Here is a 20,748-nt window from a genome sequence, read left to right on the forward strand (position 1 = left end):
ATGAGGAAATCAGGGGGCCAGCAAATGTGCAACGTGAGACTGTTTCTATGCGTCTGGCCCCACTGTCATACACAAAGGCAAACAGTCTGCCTCCATGAGAGCTTGAATTACAGCCACTCTGCAAGAAGGTTTTGAGAAAACAGAAGGTGATGAATAAAAGAAGTGGTGTGAAAAGATTTCTTTGATATTCCAATTTGCAGAGTAGCTGTAGGTCAAAAGTTAGTTGTATCATTAAATGGTAGGCAATGTGAAGGGAATTGTAAGGCACTGAAGCAAGTGTGAACAATGTTAATGCTCTTAAAAGCAGCAGTAGGAAAAAGCCTTCAATACAACACCCCCTTCAACTGTTGGCTATATTATTTTAAGTGCTCAGTACTTATAGTTCACCACTATTGACCCTAGATTGTGCTTATCCAGTTCAATCGACTTAAAGGGCAATTCCACCAGTGTTTTTTTTTTTCAAAATTTCTGCATAATTTAAGCAGCATTATGTAGCATTTTACCTTAAATCACACCTTCAAATGACTAATGACAAATATAAAGTAATAAAGAGAATAACCTCTCTATTATTGCCACTTTGGGCTCAGCATGCCAGCTACTGCACCAGGTAGGACAATGCTTGTAAGAACTGCATAATATATACATATTTGTGTAAAATCCTACATCTCTCAGTTTGTCAACAAATGCATGTGTAAAGGGCCCCAAGCACTAATCACACTTCCCTACTGTAGGTGGAACCCAGGAGCATGAAATACCAATTCTCCCATAATGCTGCTTTAAATAGTTAAAATGTAAACAGAGTCAATCAGAGAGGTTTGATGTGACAAGAGAAACCTACAGAGTGAGAACTCACAGTGATAGGTGGTGATAGGAACCAGATGTCTGAAGCATTCAATTCCTCATTAGGTTACAATAAATGGTTATGAATTTGCTGTCTGATGTTTCTGATGCAAAATACATAATACACATTTATACACACACACCTATATCTATCTATCTATCTATCTATCTATCTATCTATCAACCTATATATATATAAAATTAATTCAGAAAATGTGTATTTTCAATGGTCAGATTAAGTACAAATTCTGTTTGCATTGTAGACATGATGACCTCTGGTTCCTTTCGCCTCCACTGTTGAGAAATTAAGGTCAGTAAGGTTCTCTACAGTGAATTAATTCACACCAAACCCCAATCTGAATGATTTTGTCTAAATTGTGTAGAAATTTGAAAAATCTGTGAAATTGCCACTTTAAGCATTTGGGATGTACTGTATTAATTAATAACTCTTTTTCCATTTCCCCCTGCTGATTGTCGTGCTGAAGCAGTAAGTCTAGGCTGCAGTAGTTCTCACTGGTCACCGCAGTTAATATGGCATGGGAATTGTAAGAACAGTACTACCTATGCCAGCGAAACAGAGCACAGAGCCTGTCCACACTGTACAAAACCTGTAAAGCCTCAATCTGAGTGATGCAGGAAGATCTAACATGGCTTTTGGAAAGTGGTGAGTTGTTTCAGTGCTCTGTGATGCTGACTGGAAGGCCCCATCGGGTAATAAGTTGCAGGGACTCTAGGAACTAACCAGCTTTCCTCACATGCAGGTAACAGAGCAGGGTTGCCAGCTGCTGAGTTGGAATCATGGTATGATGGGTCCTGCCATGTGCTTATGGAATGGGTCTAGAACAAGAACATGCACTTATACTAGTTGTACTGGTTTTAGGGTTGGTTAAAAAAAAAAGAGCTAGCTCTAGTGGCCACAACCCCTAGCAGACATGTGATATTGTCTTACTGATCAACCCTTCAATTGCTGCAAAGGTTTGGAGAAGAGACAATAAAAGCTGGTTAAGATTCAAATGTAAATGCATAAACAACCCAAATGAAATTAAATGGAAAATAAACAAAAAGACAGCTTAGATCATTATGTCAGGCGTGTCTGAAACTGTATGGCAGAAACCCCTTTGAAGGTAAGCTGTTGCTTCATTTAAGGGTTCTACAAATAGTGCATTAAGATAAAAGGCGAAGCTGCTCTTGCCTTATGGGTTATAGGTTTTAAATTAAATGTGGATGCCCCCAGAGACAGTAATGAAAGACTTGGACTAGAAAAGTAATGGAGCCACTTACAGTCATTTGGAAGTTAATCATACAACACAGTAAAACCCTATTACAAGTCTCCAGAATTAAAATCTCCAGTAATAAATATAATAATCATAATTTATATGCTGAAGCTTTGCTGTACCTTCAGAGAAACACAATAAAAAACAACAAAAATGTTCAAAACCAACAAAAATAAACAAAATAAAAACAAAAAACAGGAAAAAAGCATAATTCTAAAATACAACGTCATGGCACTCAAATGAAAGACTAAATTTCACCATGAGTGACGAGATTTTAAAAAAATATCTCATTTTCAAGATCACAAGACCTTCCGTAACTTTTGCCAACAGATAGCCACTGTTCATTTTCTTTGTGGCTGAAACAATTCTTTTTTTGTTTTGAAATTATAGTATTATGTTAATCACTGACAATGAAAATCTTTTTTAGCTTTTGCCATAATTTAAACCCTCTTTAAACAGCTGTTTTGTACACAGGCTTCTCCTGTAAAGTCACAATTTTGGAGATACAGGTTTTTCATTGGACAGCAACGATATTTTCATAAACGTAAGCAATCTGGGATCTTGAATGCAACTTTAAAAAACAACACACCACATACAGAGCAGTACAGTTCTAACATAAGATAACATCTTATGTACCAACATTTTACAATGTCAGGAAACAGAACTGTAAATAAAGAATGAATGCTGAGAAGTCACCAGTGGGCTTTATGTAATGAATGCTAAATGTTCAATGTTCACATTCTTCACAGTGTTCTTATGAGTCAGTAATAACTGAAGAGAGAATGAAAGATGATGATATAGTACATTCCCTGTAGCCTTAAATGTGTTTAAAATACACTTTACTTGACTAAACTATTTATTAACATAGGGTAGTAAAAATTCCTTGCTGTTGGTGTTGATCCTAAACATAATTCTGGTTGCTCAGTAGAGCAAATCTGAAACATTAAATAACATAAAATAAATAACATAAAATAACAAACAAACAATTGTAAGGTGCATTCATGTAAGTTAAAATTGTTTGTTTAAAAAACATAATAAACATTCAAAATGAACAGCAACCATTATTTACCAACAATTGATTATTACTGTATATTTATAATAACAAAACCACTGCATTGCTTCAAAATAAGAATTTACAGCTTGGCTGTATGTAGGTTCTTGTACAATATTTATTATATGTATATTTATTTTTTACTTACTTTCTATGCATCTGTTTCTCAAAACAAGACATTTTGTTAGCTAGACAACAAACTAGCTAGCACATTCCTTCAACTAGATGTTAAATCAAAGCTCAAGTTTAGCAAGAGTATTTGAGTATACCAGGAATGTAGTAACATATAATATCTAAAAGAATGTAGTTCTGGTGTCCAATGGACTGCACTATGCAATATTTCCTTAACATACAGCTTCAGCGTATGCTATTTTTTTCAGTTGTAAACAGGTCATATGTTGTAACCAACCTACATGCTCATCCTATGCCCCCATAAACCAAAATGAAAAGGAATGTGACAGTCATAGTTAAGAAGTAAAAAAAAAAAAAAAAAAACAGACAAAAACAAAATCTTCTGAAATGAAGTTAGAAGTAAAGCTAGTTTGATTCTGAAGGGTAGAAGATTTTAAGGGTAGAAGTTGTATTGAGCCCAGACCCATCTGGTTTGTCTGACCTGGGGAGCTCTTCTGCCTCAAATCTTCCGCCTGCATCTCAATCAGCACTTTAGCATCAGCATCGAACAGAGAAATGGAAAGGACAGCATCAGGATCCAGATTCATTTCAAAATGCGGGGAAAAAATCAACACACACAGATTACAGATAGGCTGCACTTTACACAATGTGCTTTTAACAGCCCCCAACATCACATGGTGATATATTACTGAAAATAAAGAACAATATACAACTAATTACAATAATTATTATTGCTTGGATTTTATACATCTGTGAAATTAAGTTTTCCAATAAAAAACACAATTTTTTAGAGGGCTTTTTTGAATCTGCACTTTGCAGAAAGTGCTACCCAAGCGCAAGCTTTAAATACAGTTCATTGGGATATTGCAATTAACACACAAACTCTGGGCACTGCGATTATCTGTGAAATCTGTGACAGTGTAAAAAAAACATAATGGTGCTTAATGCTGTAATTTCACAACCTTGTAACTTATTTGGCTTTTCTTATAACACCATTTAAAAAAGGAAAAACATTGGCTGGCCACTGTAAGTAAGGGACCAGCATAAACAATCCAAAAACAATAAATTATGTTCATACATTATGATTTATGATATATACCCTTTCTATGACATACAGATGTTGTCAGAAGTTTACATACTGCTCTCCATCATGGACGATGATGACTACCCACTGCACACCATCATTATGGACCAAAGGAGCAAGTTCAGTGGCAGGTTGCTGCTCTATAGACAGACTCAGGAGATCCTTTGTTCTCAGAGCCATCAGGCTCTTTAGCTCTTCTCAGTGGGGCCGGAAGAGGGAGGCCTATATTTAATTATAGGCTTATTTATCTGCACTATTAACACTTTACTGTACATCCTGTACATCTGCACTCCTGGACACTACTGACACTTTACTGACACTTTACATCTCAATTTTCTTATTTATTTATTTATTTATTTATTTATTTTTTACATTTAATGTATTTATTGTTGTTATTGTAATTATTGCATTGTATTACTACGCTGTATTGTGTAATTGCTACTGGCTGCTCAATTTTATTCGGGATCAATAAAGCATCTATCTATCATCACAGACATTAATCTTATAGCAATTTCGAGAAATGCCTTTGGAGGGACATTTTGCAGTCGGATGAAACCAAAAGAAGTTTGGAGAAGTAACAAAATAAGTTATGATGGTGGTGGTAGCAACATCCTCAGGGTCTGATACACTGCTTAAAGTGGATAATGAAGGAGGAGGACCACCTCAGAATTCTTCAACATAACTTCAAGCCATTAGCTAGACAGTTAGAATTTGGGCACAATTGGGTTTTCCGACTGGACAATGACCACACATTAGACGTGGTTGTGTATTTTTTGGAATGGCTTTCCCATTCCATCCCTGACCTCAAATATCTGGACTGGCCTTAAAGTCAGGTCCATATCAGAAAACCAACACATTTAATTGTACTTGACAAATTCAAAATATCCAACCAGAATTCTGCCAGGAGTTTGGCTTTTTAGTCAAGGGACAACTTGCTAAGGGACATTTAGTGCTGTATGTTTATTTTTGTCCCTGTGCATAGAAAACACAAATACATATATTTTTTTCTGTTAAAGATGTCGCTACAGCCAATCACTAAAAGCCCAATACTGACATGGCATGCCCATGATGAGTGTATGTAAACTTCCAACCACAACTGTGCAGAATTTATCTTTTGGTTAATTTTGGGTTATTTATATATTTTTTATTTTGTGTTCCAGAGTTTCTGTGCTTCCATTGGATGTTTAAGATATATACACCAATACAGAAAAAGCAACATTCAACACATTGAGCCAAACCCATTAGAACAATAACAGAGAAAGCAGCCAGAATAGAAAATGGCCTGTCACAATACACAATACCACAAGATACTGCGCAACAATAACATGCAACAGCTCACAGACAATAGAACAAGAATCCTGATGTTTGAACATTAATTTAGCCTGACTGTTGTTGGTTTAGTCAAATGCCAAATTCTTAAAGCCTTGTCACTGGAACAAAATCATCACAGGTTTTATCAGTATAAGCAGTCTATCTGATATTCAGTAGAATTTAAACACAACAAAAAATTACTCAGAAAGAATGGGACTAGGTCCAAAACCACAGCTTCACAACCACTCACTCAAATCACAGACAGTTTGACATCCTCAAATACATTTCAGCTGTTGCCAAATTATCATAAGTGTAAAAAACGACTCAGTTAGCCTCTCCACTCTTTACTAATTCAAATACACAAACCAGACAATATTCACAGCAATATAAAAGCGCACCCATTTCTTGTGTGGATTCCCTCACCTTCTGAGTTCTGCCGTGATGCTGCCCCTTTGAAGCGGAACGCCTGTCTAGCACGGCTGCGGTCACCAAAGCTCAGACTCTTGGGCACCTTGGAAGGACTGTCTTCATTGCTGTTATCTGCACTTGGAGAACGCCTCAGTGGCTGCTGGCTTTGGGGTGAACCCTTCCCCTTGTTGCCTGAGCTTCTGGGGCTGGAGAACACCCGCTCTTTCAGGCTGACCTTCTGACTGCAAAGGACAAAGGTTTTAAAAGCTCAAGAAAGAGACTAGCAGGCTCTTTAGCAAGAGACTAGAAGTACTTTTTTGTACAGAGATGGGGTTCAACACACTGACCTTAATCAGAGGGCTTAAAATATAGCAAAATGACTGTGTATATATATATATATATATATATATATATATATATATATATATATATATATATATATATACATACACATGCACACACACAAATAAAATGACCAGGGTTCCATTTAATCAATTTAATTAAATTTAATCAGGTAAGCATTACACCTGTCTCTTGAGAGCTCCATTATTTAAGCCCACTCTTCTCACAGCTCTGTGCACATCATCATTTCACCTTTTTACCAGTTGTTCCAGATTGAGAATTGGGTTTGAAGCCTAATCTTACTGGTCAGTGTTACAGGATGTCCTTCAGCACAGAGATGCTACCAGCTGTAGCCAATTATGATCACTAACAGGAAGCTAAGAGGCACTTGGCCTTGGCGAGTTAAAATACATTTGGGAAGTTTTAGCACCAAAACAATTAATAATGTATGGTGGTGTACATATATTTTTGACCCTGTGTGTATTATTTCGACCTATTCACACTACATATGCCAAGTAAAAAGCAGGAGTTGCCGTGTTGTGTTCAGCTTGGACATGCAGCACAAACTGTGTGGATGAATAGGCTGGAAAATATCTCAAGAGACTGGTGTGATTTTGACCTATGACTGGATTGGTGCTGTCATTAAGGCAAGGGGCCGTGTAACCAAGTATTAGAGAAGTTAAATAATGAATGTGACTAATTTTTTTGGTTCAGGGAGCTTCCAAAAAAAATAAAAAATCCACATCATAGAAATCAGCATTATAGAGGAGACTCAGATTCTGTCTGGTGACTGTACTTGATGGCAACGGTCAAAAACAGATCTGCACCAAGAGCCCTTCGAGCTTCAAGTACGGCTCGGCTTGACACGTCATCCCTTAAAATCCATGGAAGACAAGCGTCCAGTCTTTTATCTGTCCTGGCACTGAAGTGGTGGAACGAATTTCCCCTGGGTGTCCGAACAGCAGAGTAGCTCGCTGTCTTCAAACGCAGACTGAAGACCCACCTCTTCCAGTACTTGGGCGAATAGTAGAGTTCTATGGTATTCATATTGACTTGTGTTTAGCTTAGTCACAAGTCATAAGTCGCTCTAGATAAGAGTGTCTGCAAAATGTCGTAAATGTAAATGGTGACCTATCAATAAGCTATTACAAAGAAAAAGCTGTCGCCATCTGAAAGATAACCATATAAATCCTATATATAAAACAGCTGCCCTTTTTGGGCCTAACACATCAGGTTTATACACAAGTTTATATGGCTACAGGAAAGACCACACGACACATCCATCTGCGCAAGGACAAGGTCAAATCCAGCACACATGCTCATAAAAAATGAGTCTAGCGACATTCATCATGGATCATTACTCTGGGATTGGACAGGTAAAATATTTGTACACTATACAAGGTCCTGGTTTGCCCCTGAGCTCATTGATAAAAGCAATGACAAGCAGTGAAGATAAGCATGAAAAAGAGCTTCGTTGGATCAGTAAACAAATACTGAATACTGTAGGTATATCCACTAACCTGGGGGAGGGCTCTGGTTGGGCTTCTTTCCTGCATGGGAATACATATATATTTAATAAAGAGATAAATAAGGTGTTTTACTGTAGTTAAATAAAAACCCCAACAATTGTACCTTAAAATGACTTGCAAAAACCACTGATCATGATTGCAATAAATAAACAATTAGTATTTGTGTTACCTGAAGGAGAGGCCAGATTTGCTTTTCAGGTTTCTCAGTAGATCAAGCTGGTTAAGAGGAGGAATGAGTCTGGAAAAATACACACAAATGATTCAGTCATAAAGCAAATGCATCACATTCCAGCTGAAAAGCCTTAAAACCATGACATCATCCTGCAAACATGCATACAAGAACTGAGCATATACAGTTGTGCAACACATTTAACTGGTTACAAACCTAAGGTTAAGCTCTATAACGAGAGAGACTAAGCATAAAAAAGGTACTGCAGTAATGAACCACTGACAATCCAGTCCATCGCCACAGACTGCCCAGCAGTGACGCGTCATTAATATACTGAAGTCTCAAAATTCACAGCGTCAGCTGTAAATATTGAGGTACTTTGCCACCATGTTTGCAGTTAACTGTTAGAAAGCTGCCAGGACCCACTGCGCAACAGCAGTAGGCCGAGAAATAATGAGTCCACAATGTGCCTCAAGGTACAAATCTGAAAGCAGGAAGGGAATCAATCTGAGGTGTTAAAGGTTCATGCTGAATAGCAAAACGAAGGTGCGAAAATGTGTGTGTGTATGTGTGCCTGTACTGTATGTGTGAGTTTATGCCACAGGAAGCTGGCTCTCTTTAATAGCTATTAGCAGTGAGCCGGTGTTGTGAGTTAATGTCAGGGGTACGCAGTGCTGCAGACTGCACTGTGAAGTGAAAGGACTTCGGCTGCAGTGCTATGATAACAAGAAAGGTCAGACTTCAATCAGATTTCATCAGAGAAAGAGAGAGAATGAAAAACGTCAAAGCTGACCATCCACATGAGGCATTTCTCAGTCATAGACCTGACCCTCAATCCTAGACTACACTAGCCCCAGGAATATGTCCTCTAGAACTTCTCAGCCTAATTCTGAAGGATGGTCTCAGATGGCCTGCTCCAATACTGGCCCCATATAGCAGCAGGACATCTGGCTAACTTCACAGGTTGCTATTGTGTTATTCTGGGATGTTGTACGGCAAATGTCACAGTTCCTAAATAGGAAAATGCTGAATTTACATTTATCTAATGCCTTGGCAAATACACTATATGGACAAATGTATTGGGACACCTGCTCATTCATTGTTTCTTCTGAAATCAAGGGTACTGAGAATGGGTTCATCCTGCTTTTGTTGGAGTAACTTTATCTGCAGTCCAGGGAAGAAGGCTTTTGAAGATTTTGGAGCATTGCTTCATTGCTCAGTGCTGGGGCTTTATACCTATCTAGCCCACACCTAGGTAGGTATGGTGCCAACAGGTTCATGTATATTACAATACTTACAATACTTCTCTACAGGGACTTGACAAGCTGTGTGTGTGTGTGCATTTGCACATCTGTTTTAGCAGTGGATGCAAGTAGTTTAAAAATGTGCTATATTACAGTTAGGTACGTAGTCTACACTGGCGGTATCCAATACTGCCCCTGGAGGGCTGACATCCAGCAAGGTTTGATGACCTCTTGCTCACAATGTGCCTACTAAGCCTGGTAAAACGTTAACAGGTGAACATAATCAGGTATGCTAGAGGTAAAATCCTCTGCTGTTCCAAGAGCCACCAGGACGAAACTGACAAAACTGCTGTGGCAAAGTGGGATTTGATCCCTGCCAGGGTGAGCACATCACGCTCTACCATTCAGAGTCCTTCAGCAAGGCTGTAGAGGTACATTCGCCTATGTCTGTAACTTGATTAAACTGTGGATGAGAGTGTGGGCCAAATGGCATAAGTGTAACACTTCTTTTTCTTCACCTAACACACACACACAAACACACACACACACACACACACACACACACACACACACACACACACACACACACTATTCTACTTATAAGCTTCATGAGCTGAGGGAGTGTTAGACTGTTAAAAGCAGTCTATGCAATTAAGTATCTTGAGTCCAGAGGACTCCAGTACATGCTGGCCTGCATCATCTTGCAACACAGATAACTAATAATCATCCAATGAACTCCGGGATGAGTAACTGACGGTGGTGAAACTGACTGTATATTCACTGAGCTGGCAGGTTAACTGGCATAACTGGCATATCCTTACTGACATGTTTTAAATATCTAATAAAACATTTTTTAAATACTAAAGACATGCCACAGAATAAGCATTTACCAATGATCTGTTTAACATCTATTTATATATTAATGCAGTATAATTCTCTAAAAATCAAGATCTGCAGCACACTGTCAGATCACAGAATGACTGGCAGTGGCTTCAATGTGAACACCCCACCAGTCAGTAGCCATGCCGGTGTTGTAAAAGACAAAAAAAAAAGTATATGTAAAATGCAGATAACTGTGCAGACAAGATGAGCTCATGAATCTGTGTGTACATTTTTATCATTACAGCCTTTTGCATGTTTTAATGAAGTAGTGGCTCTTCATGACTCATGATTCATGTATTTATTGAATCTGACTGATATGAAAAGTTTGAAAATATCATTTTAAAGAAATAAACAACACAGGAAGTCTGCCGTGTGCTACTCTGACAGCATGACGTTGAAATTCCACCTTAAAACAGTGCTGCAGTGACATTTTGCCTGCATCATTTAAGGTGGAATGAAAAACATTCCAGTAAGAAGCTGGAGAATAACTCCAGCCTTGTTGGTGCACAGCCGTGACTGCTTACATAACTCACCACGTTTGAAATTTCAAGGCAGAAATGTTATACTGATGTGAGGAGATTTCCACACTGTTTTAGTGACTAACCAGGGCTGAGCTTAAACTAGCACTCAGAACTTATACGAGTAAGCGTGTGGCCGGGTTAGATGAACTTATGGAATTATCTGGTGAAGTCGAAAGAGGTGACATCAGATGGACTAAATTTAGTCCTGCCCCACTTAAATCTAGAAAACTATGGAAAAAAGTTCTCCACAGAAAATACTGACATCGTTGTTTTTTCTGCCAGTTTAGACTAAATTAATCACAACAACTTCATATAATAGTGATAACAGAGAATCATGACAGTGAATAGACAGTTGCTTTAAGAACAAATGGTGAATAAGGTTAGATCTAAGCAGCAAACCCAGTAAAGCTTCTTATATGACCTACACATACACATTAGAATGACCTCCAGATGCTTGAGGGTTTCATAGAGGAGCTGTTTGAACTTCACCATTAACCTTCACAACCCCCACCCCCTGAGAAAGGTCACTATGTGGATCAATGTGACCACTGCGTCTTTCTCATCTGACACCCAGGAGGAATAGAAGCAAGGAGAGAGAGAGAGAGAGAGAGAGAGAGAGAGAGAGAGAGAGAGAGAGAGAGAGGAAGGGCGAGAGAGACAGGCAGGCAGTTGTGTGTATATATGAGAAGAATACAGAAGCAAAGAAAATGGAAAAGAATAACAAAGAATGGAACCCATAAGAGAGGTGTTGATACCTGTACATCGGGACCGATACAGTTCTCTCATAGTAATCCCAGGTAGACTGCAGGTCAGTGCGAGAGAGATTGGTGGCGTACACCCTCCAGGCCGCCTGGAGAAACAGATCAGATATAAAAACACGTAACTAATACACACACAATGGGCTTCATAAGGTAATTAAGATACAGCTGCAGGGTGTCCTTGGAGGACGTCCTTGTCTCCATCTCTCTGTAGGACTATTACACATGCCTAAAGGAATTAGGAATTAGGCAGCACAGTGACATTTTAAATTACATTACTGCCCTCTTTACACGTAACCTGTACAGCTCAATGGATGACTGATGAACCTGGAGGAAAAACTCCCTGGAGAAAGCATCCATTAGAAACTACTACAGTATACAGTATGCTCTCGCCTCGGGGTGAACCCGCAACCACTATTGTTAAATTCAGCTTTATTGTGGCTTGCTGTCTTGCAGCACTGCGGAAGATCCTCTAAAAATAGTCCTCTGTATTCAATTCATTGTGTTCCCTGTGGCTTAAACCTGGAGCAATGCTGGGGGTTCAGCACAGTCCAGCATAAAATGACACATTCTCAAGCAAATAAGGTTACTAAAAAACTCAAATAAGGTTATTTAAAGGCCCAGTTAATTGATTGTTTAATATATTATTTAATTCATTGATATTAATAATTAATAAAATATATCATAACTATCTGGTTTGGTTCCTCCACCTCACCAGAAAGAACCAAACTCCAGCGCATCATCAGGACAGCAGAGAGGATCATCGGATGTAACCTGCCATCACTTCAGCAGATCTACACCAGCAGGGTGAGGAAGCGGGCTGGCAAGATTACATCTGACCCCTCACATCCTGGACACCCCCTCTTCCAGACACTCCCCTCTGGTAGAAGACTGCGATCCATCAAAACCAGCACAACATGCCATGCTAACAGCTTCTTCCCCAGAGCTGTAGCGCTCCTCAATCACAGTGGTCACCTCCCACTGTAAACCTCAAAACATAAAACTGAACTGTTCCAAACCGGACTGAACAGCTATTTTGCACTATGCCTATTTGCACTATGACTATTTGCACACCTGTACAGATGTTCTTTTCTGTAAATATATTTTTCAGCTCTTTATTACCTTTACCTTTAGTACTTCTTACTTTTTTTAATTTATCCCCTACCCTATTTATTGTTTAGTGTCATTTTCCCTTAGTTTAAGACTGTGTTCTGTGTTTTTTGTTACTTGTCATACGTGTTGCTCTCACCAAGACAAATTCCTTGTATGTGTAACATACTTGGTGAAATAAAGAGATTCTGATTCTGATTCTCATTAATATCAATATCATTTCTTACTTTTGCAAAATAAAAGCATAGCAGCATTTTGTGAGAATTTATATTTTTTGCTCCTGGGCTCCCGGGAGTGGAATTCACACCACTGCTGTAAATACAAATCACACTTTGAGCGCCCCCTCATGGACAGCTATGAACATGCATTTGTAGGCAAGCTAAGAAATACAGAAGCTGAATCTGAAGGTGAAGAAGCATTTGGACTGAGACTGAGGAGTAATACCACAGGATCTTACAGTAATATGATTTGGAGTTACACATCATTATGCAGTTCTGGTGAGAGATCTTGTGCAGCTCCACCAAAGTTTAATAGTGCAGTAGCAGGGTTCCTGGAGTGGCAATGACAGAGATGCCTGACCAGTCTGACCAGATGGGATCCAATTTTACTTTGCCACACCAACACGTACATCATCTCCAATGAACTTCCTGTAAACCATGGTTTCATACCAAAACTGCCCTGCTCCAGCAGACTGTGATTCATTTAACGGAACGGATTCTACAATGCGCTGGAACAATAGAGGGTTCTCACATTCCTGTAAAAGCTCAATCAGACTATTTAAACAGCAAGGGAACAAACTCTGTAATACTGTTCTCTGATGTTCTCAGGTGTAAACAGGCCCAATGTTGCCTCTACATGCCATTCACTCTCCAGTCCATACAAGCCTAAGCTAAGCTGACCCTCTCAGCCTGGAAGACACAGTAAGGAAAACACTGTTTAATTCCAACAGATAAACAGAGATTAAGAGGGCTGCAACTAACACCTGTTTCCACAATCATCTGATTCATCTGTTCTGTATGATTTCGATTCACGGAAATGCTCTACTTATCTATTCGCATCACTTTTCCAGATTTTGTGTGAATGATGTATGATTACTCTTACTCCTCCTTATCTTATCACCCTATTTAGCTTAATAGAATCTGTGCATGTGTGTGTTTGTGTTTCCTTTCTTTGCTATATCCTTATCTGCAAAGACCCAATTTATTCTCTTCAGACAAATTAAAAGGGACTGGGTCACCCCTTCAAATTCTTATCCAGCCAGAAGATCTTCACTAGGGAAGCAACCATAAGGGTAACCCCAGCTTTCAGAAATGTATATTTTGCCCCCTTCTTTTTTCTATTGACCCAATTTGTTGCTATTCTTTCATAAATAAAGTTTGAATGCAGTATCCACATACGTCAAATATGCATATAGATCATGTGATTAAATATGCATATAAAATATATATTAAAAAAAGGAGTAACCGCCACAGTTTCTAAATCACTCCTTGACTCCAACACCCTTGATTCTGTGTACTGTTAGGACAATTAAAGACATTCTCTAAGGATTATGCTATCAATAGCCTCTAGTCCAATATTGATACTGTGATGTCTGACGCCATGAGTGTTTGTCTTAAGCACCCCCCCAGTGTGCTCTGTGCTCCAGCTGCAGCTTTCTTCTAGTGGCAGTCGGAGCAGCAATAAGGACTTGTTTACATGCAGGGTGTAGTCCTGACTTTTCTGCAACACATGGACGTATCTACTGATCCTTGCTAATCATATCACCTCTTAGGCTGAAAGCAGGGTGGCCAAACCCAGCAGAGCTTCAACAAACAGAATTTCTGATGTGCTTCTGTTGCGACCAAACTGACTTATTTATTAGCATGCTGTCAGTCTCTATTAGAGTTAAACTGAAGAGTGCCTTTCAAATGTCTGACCAGGCATTCAGCTTCCAGAAGTCCCACAGAATTAAGCACTGGAACCCTAATGAAGTTTAATTATCTCTCATTAAAGAGAATGTAATTAACTGGAGCTGATGGTGATTAGCATGCTGGGGATATCATGACAAAAAGTGGACTTCACCTGAATTAGCCCAGCGGCTGGGTTCCGTCGTTTCTCAAAATGTTTCTGTCGATGCTGCTCTTGGACTTTCAAGGCAAAACCAGAGCCCAAGATTCCCTAAAAACGACAAACAGCAAAGCATGCTTAATAAGGCTGCATGATTCCAATAAAATGCCATATTGCTTGATTATATTTTTATATTGCTTAAATTTGTGCTCAAATTGACTAGACATAAAGTCACACTGAGCAGACATTTGGGCTTTTCATATCAGAACAGTCATATCAGAACATTATGACCAACCCTGGTTTGGAATGACCTCTGCCCATACAAAGGATGGCCAAAAACATTACGGGCCTTCGTCTAATCAAAAGTAGTCCAACCAGTAATCCAATGTATTGTTCTTTAGCATTGTGTGGTGAGGAGCAGGTTAGCTTGTTTGAGGCTAACATATTAGCTTGGACTACAGTGTTAGCCTGAAAGACATATGCAGCTTTAATGTTGAATGCTGTATTAAACTGAAAAAGGAAACATCATGGTAATATATGGGAATTTTCTGCTTATTCAGATTTCTATTTTGAAAAGAACATAAAAACCCAAATCAAATCATATCACATTTACTTGTAGAGCACTTTTTACACCTGATGCTGTTGCAGATTTACGGAAATCTGGTAATAATAGGAAAGATCAACAGCGCATAAAACATAAAACCCCCAGTGAGCAAGCCAAAATTGACAGCAGCACAGAGACCCCCCCCCCCCTCAAAACACCACTTTATGGAATTGAATTACGGATTTGGTGAATCATATTTCCATATATGATAAGACTTACAGCAGGCAAGGCAAAGAAGGACACTCCAATAAGGGTGAAGGTCGCTGCGAGAAGACGCCCATTCCACGTTATTGGATACTTATCTCCATATCCTATGGTGGTCAGAGTGATCTAAGGGAGAGATGAAAATAAGGTAAGTTATGAGGCATCAGCCGTGTCTCAGTTGAACTGAGCCTGTCTGGATCTCTTCGGAAGACAACTCCATTGTTGTGCAAAATACGTAATTGTTTCAAAAGGGTTTAGCTCAGCATTATCACGGCTAGTTGAAGAGAATTAACCCTGTCACACCCCAAACCCATGCAAAAATAACAAACTCAGATGAAAAAAACTGAAGTAGTTAAAATAATAGAAATGTGTGATTACATTTCAAACTGATGAACTTTTTATTGCTGATTTTCACTCATTTGGATCTCCAATTACCTAATCCATATATATATATATATATATATATATATATATATATATATATATATATATAATGACCGCCTCCTTTAACACATGTGCAGCTAGCCATCGCCAAAGCGGCATGCACCCAGCACTGATGCATCAGCCAGCAGACACTGGTGCATTGCACTAGAGTGATGTTGGGAGGACATCTACCCACTCTCTCGTGCTCTCTCGGGGCCCCAGGTGCCGATGGCTAGCAGCATGACCGGGATTTGAACTAGCAAGGTTATAGTTACAGTGCCTTATTCTGCTGGACCACTCGGGGCTCTCAAAGTGATTAGCTAACCTTTTAACAAGTGAATTTCTTTGAACTGCTCACTCTACGCGTACTGGTTATTTAAATATCTTATCATTTCACTTTTTACAATCTTTATACATTCATTTTGAAAATACACAATTTTTCCCCTTTCCCTGTGAAGTTCTCTTGTTGGAGAGAAGGTTTTGCTCCAGCAGTAATGGTGTATATAATTTAGTAGACAGGGGATTCGCTTCATGAGAACACAAGATGTGGATATGAGATGTTTTGGTGTTTGGTGGAGACACACAGGATGGTTTCGTATTCATTTATATTTAAAGATTTTTGTCTTTATCTGAATATGTGCCTTTAAAAAGTAGGGATTCTTGAAAGTAATTAGATTACATTACTTTAATATAGTAATCCTTTGTAATGTTAGTAACTGTGATTATGTTACAGTAAGTTTTTTAACAGGTAATCAATAATCAGTAGTCATGGAATACATTTTTAAATGAACCCTCCCAATCCAAATTACAGGGAATTGGGGTTTAAAAAGACACGTAAACCACATAAAAGAAAATGTAATCAGGTATTCAAGCAGCTTTAATATAGAGCACCAGAAGACTACAAGGAAACAGACACTGTGAGCTCTCTTTGCCTGGGCTGCATCAAGCCTGACAGATAGCCTTTACTAACCCAATAAAAAGAACAATTAGTCTCCATCATTTTCATTTAACTCTTACTTTATTAAATTTACTAAGTCTATTACTTTCAAATCAAACAAGGATCCTGACTCCACGCAAAATAAGAAGTGGTCGGATTCAGGCAGATTTTTTTTTCCCTAATGTGTGCATTGTATCACTTCCAAAACTTCCAGTGTATGTGTTGTGGTGTGGTGGTTGGTGTGGCACAACAGATAAAACCACTAGCTGCCAGTGAGCTATTACACCATGTGGGAGACCAGGGTTCGATTCCCAGTCTGGGTCATATGCTGCGCCACACCAATAAGAGTCCCTGGGCAAGACTCCTAACACTACACTGGCCTCTGTAATACGAGTTACTTTGTAAGTCGCTCTGGATAAGAGCGTCAGCTAGATGCCTTAAATGTAAATGTATTTGTGGCAGATTTCAGCTGCATTAACTGATAGTAATTACTGTGGTTTAGTACAGTCCTGTAGTTTTAATACAATAGTTTTAGTTGTCTTATTACTCTTAGTTTTTTACTATTCTAAAAATGACCATTTACTATTCTTATTTTTAGTTACTTGTTTAGTTTCCTGTTTGATGTTTTCACTCAGTCATTTATTTATTTATTTCTGTTTGTATGCATCACCATAAGAAATTAAAAGAAGAAGTTATGGTTAGTGGTTAGTGGTTATTATGACCAGAGGTTTACTAGCTTAAATCTTGTCCCATCATCAGCAGCCGGGGCCTCTGCTCTAAGACTGAACTATAGAATGTTATAATTTATCTTATTTGTTTTATATCTTACTTGTTTTATAATATTCATGTCTAGTTTTTATGTTCAGTCTATATTTTATGCACTGCCTTGGCTACATTGTAAATAAAGGTCACCCTCAATGTAGGTTGAATTGAATTGAACTGAATTGGCTATTGACTATCCTAGAACAGATCCTGAGGATTAAAGACTTGTCTGTTCGGCGCTACTGTAAGATTTTAGATGCATATATTATAAGATGTGTAACACGGTACACAGCATTAATCTGAACTGTTTAAAAGAAAACATCTACTGGAGTTTGCCTCGTATCAATTTGGACTCCCATGGAAATGTCCCAGTCCCAGCCTCTGTTTCACTGATGTCTTTGAGTTTATTTCAAAGGGGTGTGTTGCCAACTGGTTTTGGCAATTACTACAGTCTCCAAGGACTGCCATCATGAATCTCCCTGGCAGCTCAAGTGCAACTAAGACTTTCTTGCTAACACAATCCAAATTATAACACCTGACTACAGAAGCTTTTCCAAGACGTTCTGTCCATCAACATGGCCTTCAGAAACCCTAGTGTTTGACCAGTCAAAGTAATGAATCATGTTTATGACTGATTAATGCTTAAATCAGTAAATGTATTGATTTGTTTAGTTAGATTAATGTGTACTGTCCCGGTTAAACAGATACATCTCTGCTGTGCATTTTTCACTTTTAGACATAATGTAGCAGTTGTTCTGTGTCAATGTAATGAAGAATGGATCAATAGAAATGCTCCAGAATGACTGTGGATATAATCTTTTTAAATTGACTTCCTTTGAAAGTTAAGAAGATTTGTTTTCTTCTTGTGTAAAGTTGCTATTTTGGAGTTAGAGGCCCATGCCTGAAGCCCCTTCTCCTAAATCTAACCTCATAGAATTTCCATCTCAGTTAAGCTATTTCAAACATCCACTTATCTAGTGTTTTATTGCTTTCTTTTTTTTATTTTAGATTTTTTAGATCTTCTTTTTATTACTAGGAATTAAATCAGATGTTTTTGTTACTGCTCAATGTAAAAAACATCTGTCCTGACATCTGACTGCCCTGTACCTCATGAAAATTGTGTATACTAATCTTAATATTATTGGTTTGACAAGTTAGTACACAAAATATTAACATACTAGTCTGTTTTGTACTAACAGGAAGTGAAGCTTTGCTATGCCAACATACGTCGCTGCAAGTTCCCCTGCATTATAATCCGTTATTATTTTTGTATTTTTCCTGGCTTGAGTAACTCCTCCTTTTCTGTTTCTCATTGCTTTGTGGGACGTTAGCGTCCATCGTGACCACACTCAAAAACCGACCGGTTCTAAGTATGCATCTAAGCATGGTTTTTAAATGTACTCAGCTTTGACATTTTAATCTATACTAAGTATTAGTATATAAATATATACTAAAAATAGTATGCAATTGGGATGTATTGTGACTGGGCAGAGCTAAACCAGAAGATATCAGTCTTATCGATGCCATATTCATTCCTAGGCAGTAATTACACACTTACCAGGCCCCACCACAGGGCATCAGCATAGGTCGCAAACATCTCGTTGTCTTCCTTCTCAGCCAGATACACAAGGAAAGAAGCCAGGATCAGACACAGGAAGCCAATGTACCAAGCTGTGATCAGTTCCTGCCAAGGACAAACACACACAAACACACACAGTCAAAAAGAATTGCTCACATGACATAGGACACAGTACATACAGTACATAGGCTGGGATGGTGAAGGCTAACATGACCTCAAAATATGAAACCAGCCACCCTATCTTTTCCATCTGCTGCTGATGCAACATTACTGGACAGCTGAACACGCTTGGAGGAGAGCACCAACTGCCAGTTCTGTTACATCAGCTAAACAGAGACCCTTGCCAGTTAGCATTGAGGTGGGTGATAGAGTAGAGGGAGAGAGTGAGGCCAATTGTGCTCTGGGGGACTTCTAGCCACAGATGACTGTGGTATCACAGGGGATCAATCTGACAATCTCACCATGATAGCACCAACACGTGGAGCCCCTTTACACCTGGTCACTTCATGGCACTAGTGCCTGAGTTGTATCCTGGTAGGATTTTAGCCACATGCGTTTACACTGGGCAGGCAAATGTGTCTCAGGTTAGTCAGACTGAAATCGCTGGGATCGCTGTGTTGGACGGAATATGCAAATCCGCTGGTCGGATGGCAATTATTGCAGGTGTTTCGGTTGTAATGAAAGGGGTTTTGGTTGTCGCATGCACCTTGGAGAGACAGATACGCTTACACTGCTATAACATGTAGCTCGAATGTGTCTCAGACCACCTGAAGTGGTTTGAGTGATGGGATTTGTATCTGGGTTAAATGAGCCTTGAGTACGTTTACACTTGCATTTTTATGTGGCTCGGCCTGATCCAGATATAGTCCCGTCATTCAGTAATTCTTAAAAAACCAGTGTACATGCATTAGGGAATGCACATAATCTTTACTTGATATTTTAAAAAGTGGCCCTTGTTAAGCTATTGACATGCTGCCAAATAATGGCTTTCATTCAGTGTCTATCTAGGAGGAATTTACTGTAATGAACCACAGAAGAGTACAGCTACAAACATCAGCGCAAATTAGAAATTATTAGTTAAACAATCATATATCTTTCATGCGTGTTATGCGCTTACACAACAACAACAAAAAGTGACAGAAAACCACAGGCCTTGGCACAGAGGCACATAGCAGCACTAAACCCGTCTTATGAGCAGATCAGGCTTTTATTAGTGGCTAATTAGTTTGTGCTTCATCGTGTGCTACATAATTAATGTGCTACACTAAAATCAGGTTCATTCGAGTTCAGAGTCTCTCCAAAAGTTAATGCTCCCCAATGCAGTTTTGTAACCTAATTCCCATACAAGAGTCTCAGAAAGACAGCCTGAGGTGTTAGCGGTGGCTAAAAGAGAGTCTGGCAGAAAATAACATGAAATCACCCACACATTCATTGAGGGCTGCAGCCCCTGGCTATTACTTGGCATGAAGCCATTTTGAATTTGCAGTAAGTGGCTAATTATGAAAATGAGACATCTGTAAAGTCTACTGAAGGCTAAT

General features: G+C 38.8%; 1 protein-coding gene across 3 annotated transcripts in view; it reads right to left on the reverse strand.

Annotated features, from left to right (window-relative positions):
* The window catches only part of kcnq2b (potassium voltage-gated channel, KQT-like subfamily, member 2b), a 66,674-nt gene that overhangs the window by 12,124 nt on the left and 33,802 nt on the right, over positions 1 to 20,748 (reverse strand). For 2 of the 3 annotated variants that reach the window (XM_072684777.1, XM_072684775.1), the window contains exons 5-12: positions 19,190 to 19,315; positions 15,525 to 15,635; positions 14,717 to 14,812; positions 11,543 to 11,637; positions 8,141 to 8,209; positions 7,963 to 7,992; positions 6,116 to 6,342; positions 3,779 to 3,826 (exon numbers count right to left, since the gene is read on the reverse strand). In XM_072684777.1, coding sequence (XP_072540878.1) covers positions 3,779 to 3,826; positions 6,116 to 6,342; positions 7,963 to 7,992; positions 8,141 to 8,209; positions 11,543 to 11,637; positions 14,717 to 14,812; positions 15,525 to 15,635; positions 19,190 to 19,315 — 802 coding nt within the window. The remainder of the gene's footprint in view (positions 1 to 3,778; positions 3,827 to 6,115; positions 6,343 to 7,962; positions 7,993 to 8,140; positions 8,210 to 11,542; positions 11,638 to 14,716; positions 14,813 to 15,524; positions 15,636 to 19,189; positions 19,316 to 20,748) is intronic. The other variant, XM_072684776.1, reaches the window with a different exon arrangement.

The sequence above is a fragment of the Salminus brasiliensis genome, chromosome 7 (assembly GCF_030463535.1).
Source record: "Salminus brasiliensis chromosome 7, fSalBra1.hap2, whole genome shotgun sequence".
Taxonomy (NCBI): domain Eukaryota; kingdom Metazoa; phylum Chordata; class Actinopteri; order Characiformes; family Bryconidae; genus Salminus; species Salminus brasiliensis.